At 39.6% G+C, this 9125-nt stretch overlaps 1 protein-coding gene across 1 annotated transcript in view; it reads right to left on the reverse strand.

The window, feature by feature from the left end:
• Window positions 1-9125, reverse strand: part of LOC104292539 (Y+L amino acid transporter 2-like) — a 16366-nt gene that overhangs the window by 899 nt on the left and 6342 nt on the right. The window contains exons 3-8 of the mRNA XM_009891942.1: window positions 5871-6015; window positions 4787-4910; window positions 3900-4003; window positions 3493-3589; window positions 1944-2093; window positions 5-71 (exon numbers count right to left, since the gene is read on the reverse strand). Of these exons, the coding sequence (XP_009890244.1) occupies window positions 5-71; window positions 1944-2093; window positions 3493-3589; window positions 3900-4003; window positions 4787-4910; window positions 5871-6015 (687 nt within the window). The remainder of the gene's footprint in view (window positions 1-4; window positions 72-1943; window positions 2094-3492; window positions 3590-3899; window positions 4004-4786; window positions 4911-5870; window positions 6016-9125) is intronic.

Here is a 9125-nt window from a genome sequence, read left to right on the forward strand (position 1 = left end):
TCGCTGTAGAGAGGAACTATGACCAGGAAAAGGGAACATAAACAGTATACTATAGGGAAGAAGAGGTTAAGCTGTGGAGACAAAAAAATAAAAAAAATAAAAAAAAATGCCAACACTTATTAAAAGATGCAGTAAATATGTTATTTTCAGGCATTGCAGATTAAAATTGGACAAGTCAATAATAAAAATATAACTATTGACTATATGACTACTATCTTTTGACTGCCTACAGTCAGTACAATTTTCTAGCTTCTGTGGTTGATGCTAAGAGACTCTTATCTGATTCACACCTGAATATCTGACCATTTTGTCAGGCTTGCACAAGCTCAGTTCTTTTCCACATTAGTAAGAGATTGATCTTTGAAAGTAGTACTTTAAAACTGAGCAGCAATGGCTAGTTTTCCCTCAAACTTAAATTGCAAATTTTTAATTGTAAAGTTTGATTGGGAAGTAACTCAGCTAGACTTTCCGTTACTGTGTTGATGCCACTAAATTAATGGACTGATGCACAACCATTTTGCCTGGGCACTTAACAAATATCATACCACAAACAAGGAAAGTTTCAATAACCTCTTTATGGATTTATTTTTCACTACAATTTTTTTCACTGGTTGTAGCAGTGAGCCTTCTCAAGAGTCCAGGAGCTGACATTTAAATACTAGCTGAAACTCCTGAGAGTTTACTGGTATAAATATTTATTTTTTCTTATAAAGGTTAAAAATGTAAGTTGATGAAACCAGCTGCTACCTTTCAGAAAAGGAAAAAGTGTATGCAGAGTTGTGACGTTGACTAAGCAGGCAAATGCTTAGAGGAATTAAACAGTCATTATCTGTAATCTGACTGTAATCCTTGCTTTAGCAGAGTCAATAGCAAAACTGCCAGTAAGGCAAGATTTAATCTTTATCTTCCACATATTTTGGGTGAGAGTTTTAGAAGTGTGAACATGCTCCAGGAAAATTTGGTCTGCTCTGGAAGAATGGAGGGTTTTCTAACAGTAGGTGCTTAGGATATTTTATTCCTTCATTTGAACCATGTTTTTTATAAACACAATGTTACATTTAAATGGGAAAAAATGTTTTGTTAAAAATGGTGTGGGAGGTTAGGAAGAGTGAGTGACATGGAAGAAATATTTAGATAGGGTGTTAATTTGGATTTCTCATAATTTTTACTGCATCAGTGCAGAGCCGAAATGCAGGTCACAGAGCCAACAGAGCGCGGGGAAGCAGGAGCCATCACGTGGTTTTGTGTGCCTGGGGGAAGCTGTGGGTTTCCGTCCCTGCTTCCTGGACAATCACTGGATTAAAACTAGAATCAATTTTTAGGCGTGCTTTGTTTCTGTGCAGTCTCCCTCTCCTAACTGATAGCCAGATGCTCTCCTGCAATCAGTCAGTAAACTTCCAGTTTACTGTCTATGACCACTATGGAATGGAAGAAAACACTCAAAATATATTTGATTATTTAAGCTTTTGATCTCCTGCATGAACAGAATTTTGGGCATTTTGGGTCTTGGAAGGGATTTTGCTGAATTTGTTAAGTTATGTAAGTTTGATCAGTGTTAACCTCTCTGGAGCCCCCATCACTAGCTCTACTGAGGTCCGCTGTGAGCAATACAAAATGGGGTCGTTCCAGGAGGGACTAAGAACCCCAGGCATATATTTATTCCTTATTTATTTTGAAATAAAGGTAGTTATAAGGTTGAATGAAAGGAAAAAGAAATGGTAAATATTATTTCAACCTCGCAGCAAAAGTACAAGAACAGATGTTCTTGTGGAGACTCAAATGGGTTTTGCTCCTTCGTTTCTTATCTTGTATGTTGAAAGGGTTTCTATGGCTGATAAACAGTCTATAACATAACTATTAATGTTATGGCTGTGGTATTAAGGATCACATAAACATGTGCATTAGGTGGCTTTTAGGACTTGTTTCCTCTCTTGTTTACTTACTTTAATAGGCCGTGGTCTATGTGGCTGAGTATATCTCAAATATATCAGTCCTGCAATAGACAGACCCACAAAGAGCCAGTAGTTGAAGCAGTAGTAATTAATGAGGAGGAAAACATCTTCCACAAGGAGATAAAGCAAAGTCATTAAGCCCTAGAGATAATAAAAACAAAGACTTTTTAATGTGAAAATAAAGACATGCCTTGTAAAATAAAGAGGTAGTAAAGTTATAAAATGTCCTGTTTCCCAGATATTTGCCTGGAGTCAGGAGATCAGTTCCTTGCAAGAAGGATGCACTTAAAACTCTGAGAAATCTGCAAATAAGATGTGTGAAACATGCTGATATCTCTTCCTGAAACGTAGCAGTGACACCACCACATTTGGCTGAAGAGGTGTCAGGTTTGTGAAGTTCTGTTTCAGCACAGGCAGGAAACCCTCCTCAGAAGGCCAGACGAGGAGCCCCAAACTCTGCTGTGCTAAGGAGAATTGTACTTAAGAAGCTTTCTGTAGGCAGCGGCTTACTCTGCTGTTCTGGTTGGCTTCGTTTGCAAAGCAAACTTTTAATTTGCTTTCACTGTTGGAGGCTCTCACAGTCCACTCATACACTGAGACCATTAAAGTAAATTCTGTGGTATGCAGGTATGCATGAAAAGACCTAAAAATACCAGGAATTTAATGTCTGTTTTAACAGATGAGCAGAAAAAAAATCCACCTTGAAAAACGTGAATGGTGGTGTATTAAGGGAGTATGGCCCATCTTACTGGTGCAAACAGAATTTGTCTGAGAAGAGTATTCATAATGACATTATAACTTGTAGTAAATTATTTGACGTCAAACAGGACAGGCATGATAATCTACTCATTAACCATATGTAACACAGGGCAATGGAAGACACCAATTAAAATACATGTTCAAATAAACAGCAGTGAAATATTTTTTAATGATTCCACCGTCTCTGTTTGTGCATATTCTCCCCCTTATTTTAATCTGTTAGCTTTATGGATTATTTATTTAAGTTATTTGCACTATTTCTACACCTTATGGTTCCTCAATTTTGTGTCACAAGATTTATTTGTATAGTCACAGCAGGAAAAAGTCAGTATGGCTACAGGCATCCAATGGCAGGAATTTAATTTTAAGTGCTTTGTCACTCCTGTTATAACTACAGTCCTAGAAAGTCAGCCTATGACAGGGTCTGAGTGATGTTCCTGTCATATTCTTCTCCAGTGACACTGAAGACTCACATAAAGACTTAACTCCTGTCTATACTGTTACATATTTAGCCATTCTCTGTTTTCTAAGTAATGTTATTGTACTCAGTCCTCACTAATCTTGTTCAGAGAGCATATGAACGGGAATCAAGCCATTCTCTTTCCACTGAAAAAAACCCAAACCCATCAGATAAAAAATAATGCCACCACAACCCTCAATGAGTTTTAGAAATTGTGGGCATTTGAGGAAGGTATCTCCAGCCCAGAAGCGAGGTGTTATACCCCCCCGGGTCCGAATCCCCAGCTGCCCCAGCCGGGCACGGGGCCAGGCTGTCGCTTACATTGAAGAGGAGAGCCGGGACTGGCGTGAAGCACGTTATATGAATCAGGCTCAGACTGTCAGGAAGGTGTCCTTCCCTGGCTCCAACATAAAAAAGCCTGAAAAAAAGAATAAGAAAACTCAACCAGACAGCGAGCCAAGGACTAGCTTGTTGCTTTCTGACAAAGGCAGCATTAAGGCTTTTATTACAGTGTTGTAAATGCTGCTCTCTTCTCAAGCGGCTTTAGTTTATCAATTGGTGCTGATCATGAGAAGACACGTCAGATTGTAACAACCCTTCCATCATAAATGAACAACCTGTCATGGCAAAAATTAACTGTGTCACTTTTACAGTTCATTAGTAAAAAATGCAGATTAGTAATAAATGATGCCTTTTCAATTATTTAAAATAAATCTTATATTTCATACCTAGATGCTGCAATTATTGATGAGTTTAAGCCACTATAGCAAGACATGGCCACTGCTATAGGAATTATCCACTTAGCATAACTAAGGGTTTCACCGCCAAACGTCTGTAACAGAAAAAGAAAATAATAGTGAGTCCCCTAACATTAAGCATATGGAAAATCCTGAGAAACTCTCATGAAAACACAGCAGTGCAAAGATAATGTCATAGCCCATGCTTTGTTATGACATCCAATAATGACTTGGGAAATTAGAATTTGGAAAAACTGATCAGTATCAAAATAAAAATGGCAGATAGATACCTTAAAAAAGATAAAAAAAAATCTAAGCCTAGATCAAGCCAATAAGATAATAGAAGATGATGTGTTGGGTTTAACGTAGTCTGACAAATCCTGACTGTAGTAATCCATGAGTTATAATTGTACATTTTTTTGTAGAATATTGATAAGGTTTTAAAAACCATTTCACTGCACATTTTTGTGTTGAAAATATTGCTGTGATCCTGCAGCATTAAATGTCACACACTGTACATTAGAATGATAGCAAACCTCCTGGTTCTTAAACTGCTCAGACTTATCATAGCACTTTCTGTCTGGGCCTGGCAAAAACATCTTCTACTATGAAGTACTGTTACGAGCAGGATTTGCACAGTATATGAGAGGATTTTACAAGAGCAGATTTGTTGTATATATTCTTTATATTCTATGTATTCTTTTATATTCACCTTCTAATATACTGGTACTCTTACATAAAAACAAAGTTTAAAACAAAGCAACAACTTTGAGCATGGAAATAACTTCAATTGTGTTGCCAAGAGGTATGCTACCTGCGATTCTTCCGCAGTGACATCCATACAGTAACTGTTGGTTTAATTATTTTATGCAACTTACCACAGCCACTGCGTCACTTGTGAGGAGAGCTGACATGTCCAACACTACGTAGTATGCTATATTAGTCAGCAAGTAAATAACAGTCACAATAGGCATTGAAATTGCGATAGAAAGAGGTAGATTCCTACAAAAGGAAAATGGCAAAATGATTTCATGTTCTTGAAATAAGGAATATTTAAGTAGAAGATTGTTCCCAAAATCAAACATTTGTGAGTGGATACCTCTATCACTTTTTGTAATTCATCATTTTGTTGTTGTGGGATTACAAAACAATGTGCAGCCATGTGTGGAACAATTCCATAAACACCTTAGTTGGCTGCTTCTGGGTCTGTCACAAGTTTTAGAGCAAAACCATACATTTATACCTGTAAAATTTATATACTGTCTTTCCTATGAAGCAATTTAAGAGAGCACTTAAGCAATGAGATTTGAATGCACACTTAAGTGTTTTCATGACTGTAGCATTTTTTTCCTGACTTGTAACCTACGTATGTCCCAAGACAAGGTGGACTGAGTCTGAATAGGTAAGGCACACCACTCCCACAGGCTGGACATCCCAACAGAGGGGAGGAGATGATATTTCCAGTGCTGCTGTGGACTTCTTTATTTTTTACTTAACCTTTCATCTTCAGTAAAATTAAACATTTTTTGCATAAAAATTAATGCTAAAGATCACATGACAAAACAGTCATAAACCTGAAACAGTCTTACTCTCCCGGTGGAAAATAAAATAACTGTTCTATTTGACTGAAAAGAAATAGGGGATATTAAAGAGCTAGATGGACCCATGCTTTTCCTGCTTTCAGTGGGGATTTGTTCTCCTCCTTTAAAAATTCTGGCCTAAAGTGGAAGGTTTAAAATACATCCATGCAGACAAGTGATTTATTAGTGTGACACAATTGGTGAGAGAGGACAATAATCAGGAAGAATTTGTGTGCTTACTACTCTGGAAAAGAAGAAGGTTTTTTTTCAGAAAAAATAGTTTAACTAATTTCCAATCAGAAACAAATATGGAATGTTTTTTCCTGCCATCACCTGTCTTACCAGAACACTTCAGCAATTCAAAGGAAAAGCACCCCTTTACCTCTCGGGGTTCTGCATTTCCTCAGTGACGTAGTTGAGCGTGTCCCATCCTGAGTAGGAGAAGAGGGCAGAGTAGAGAGCCAGCGCAATCATCCCTGGGTTTGTTGCTGAGCCCTCAAACGGAGCTCTCAGGTTTTCTGTTTCTCCTGTACAAATGGCAGGTAGCAATTAGCTGTTACATTTCAAAGATTATGATGCAGGAGGACACTACACTAGAAGTCTCAGCTAACCAGAAGGATATAAAAACCCACTGCATCCAGGTTTCATTACTATTTCTACAAGTGCACAGCTTATATTTTCACTTGACAAATAGGAAAGTTTCAGTCAGATGTTCAGACAGCTACACTTGTACATGGAGACAGCAGAAGACGTTTTCCTGTGTTTGGTAATTGGATGTGACTTATGTAATTCTACCAGAATTCACGGTGTCCTCGCCTCCTGGCACCGCCATCTAGCTTACCAAAGGAGGGAGCCGTACTGAGGTCATGCTATGCCTTATCAGCCAGGCAGAAGCACTTGGAAAACTCAATTTCAGTTCCCAAATCTGTCTCATATTTCTTCCTCTTATCTGTGCTTTTGTTTTCACCAGATGAATTAGTGGCCACTGGAGGGGGAACTCCTGGAGGCTTGGTTCTCAGTGTGATGCTCTGCCCCACAAAGGTGTCCCCCAAAATTAAGAGAGGAGACTTGATAAATCTTTCCTTTCAAAATTCTCCTCTAGTTTAGCTCAATCAGCTGAAACGACAACCTGCAGAACACTGCAAAGTAGACGAATGTTAATGAAATTCCATGAGCCTTCACTGTGATTCTGGAAAGGGGAAGAAAGCCCTTACTGAGTTTGCAGAAGGAAAGTCAACTATCTAATATGAATGGAAGTGGGTTTAAATCTTAAGGAAGACAGAAACATGCTGAAACCTCTATTAAGGAAGAAAGTAAGGTCTTTGTCATAAAATGAAATAACTTCACCATGTGGTTAAACTAAGGACTTTATAGATACCACAAAAGCAATACAGTATTTGAAGAGCAGTAACTACCAGGAGACTGTTCGAACCGAGGAAGGTGAAGCTATGAGATGCACACACACACTTTGGGGAAGAAAATGGTTGGAAGGAAAAGACCCTGAAAAATCCAAAAGGGCCAAGAAAGCTTTTTTTACTCAAGACAGCTCATATTCAAAATCAGATACATTCACAGTGTTGTTTTAAAACAAGAGCCATATCTGAGCACATCAGAAGGAACACAGCAGAGCTAAAATGTCATAACCATTCTTTTCATTAAAACAGCTGCTGAGTTTAAAAGAGTGCATTGACCTGATCACAGCTTCCTCCAGAAGTCTACATCGTTTCTCCACCCAGTCTTTTCTGTATTCAAGTGCTGTCATGGTTTCCGTTGGGATAGAGTTAACTTTTTCTTACTAGCAGCTGGCATAGTGCTATGTTTTGGATTTGCGATGGAAATAGTGTGATAAGGCACTGGTGTTTTTGGTTGTTGCTAAGCACTCAAGGCCTTTTCTACTGCTCACACCACCTCACCAGTGAGTAGACTGGGGAGGGCACAGGAAGTTGGGAGGAGACACAGCCAGAACAGCGGATCCCGACTGACCAAAGGGATATTCCATGACATATCATGTCACGCTCAGTACATAAAGATAGGGGAATAAGAAGGAAGGGGGGGACGTTCAGAATAATGGAGCCCTGCTTTCCTGGAGATGGCTGAACACCTGCCTGCTGATGGGAAGCGGTGAATGAATTCCTTGTTTTGCTTTGCTTGCGTGCATAGCTTTTGGTCTAACTATTAAACTGTTTTTATTTCAACCCACAAATTTTTCCTCACTTTAACTCTTCTCATTCTGTCCCCCATCCAAACTGGGGGAAGTGAGTGAGCAGTTGCGTGGTTCTAGCTGCTGGTTGGGGTTAAACCACAAGTGCTCAGTTCTGCTTAAATAACGCAGAGACGAGACCTTTACTACCACTAAAAGCCCTCAGCATTTTGCGTTCCTCACAATAACATTTCCTGTCCGCCTTTACCCTCCCTGACCCCACCAAGCAACGCAAAGGACCTGGTGTGGGTTATGTGGATGCACGAGCAGAGGGAATGGCCCCTGGTCCAAACCACATCGTGGCAGCTGCAGAGCAGTGGGTTGGCTGGGAGTTTTGAAAGCAGTGATTTGAAAGCATGGGTAAATTTGTGACTGTGGGGACAGGGAAAAGCTGCTGTAGGGGTCACATCATGGACTCACCCCTTTGTAAAACTGCAGCAGCTTTATGAGGGGAACTACTCCTTCATGTAGCTGTGGCCCTTAAGCAGTGCTTTTTCTCTGCATCTTCACATTCACGCCCTTAGGACTGGGTTTGTTTGTTCAGGTTTCTTTAGACTTGAATAAATCAGTGACAACTGATGTGCGCAGATAATGGCTAAACAAAAAGCTCTCTTGAAGTCTGGTGTAGCTTTACAGTGTAGCAGCTGATGCATTAGAACTGCAGCCAAGGAAAGGAGAAGGACAGCAAACATGGAGAAGCAAGCATGCTTGTTAGGTTTTATAAGCTAGTTTCAGCAACAGAAAAAGACAATTCCTAAATTGAAGAGACAAATCTATCTTTATTTTAACTGAATAAAGATACAATGCCTATTTAGGGATTTCATGGGAAAGGAAAAATGAAGAACCTTAGTAACTATGCTTAGTAAACGGAGCTAGAGTTGGAAGAGACTTTACTGTACCAGAGACCCAAATTAATAAAATCGTATCTATTGTCATATGCAAAGATCAAAGGTAGCACGGGAATAAACTAGTCTCTGGCTGTTCAGTGTATTCAGTTGGGTCCAGTTAATGCTGATACAGGGTGGCTCATCTGTTCTGTGATGTTTTACCATACCACAGTGATTTACAGGACCACAGTATTACAGTCTTCTCCCTTGTATCATAGAATCATAGAATGGTTTAGGCTGGAAAGGACTTTGAGGATCATCTCGTTCCAACCCCCCTGCCATGGGCAGGGACACCTCCCACTAGATCAGGTTGCCCAAGGCCAAATCCAGCCTGGCCTTGAACACCTCCAGGGATGGGGCCTCAACAACTTCTCTGGGCAACTCTGTTCCAGTGCCTTACAACCCTCAAAATAAAAAATTTCTTCCTAATGTTTAATCTAAACCTGCCCTCTTCCAGTTTAAAGCCATTCCCCTTCATCCTATCGCTACATGCCCTAGCAAAAAGTCCTTCCCCAGCTCTCCTGTAGGCCCCCTTTAGGTACTGGAAGGC

The sequence above is a fragment of the Charadrius vociferus genome, unplaced genomic scaffold, assembly GCF_000708025.1.
Source record: "Charadrius vociferus isolate BGI_N301 unplaced genomic scaffold, ASM70802v2 scaffold15, whole genome shotgun sequence".
In the NCBI taxonomy this organism is placed as follows: Eukaryota; Metazoa; Chordata; class Aves; order Charadriiformes; family Charadriidae; genus Charadrius; species Charadrius vociferus.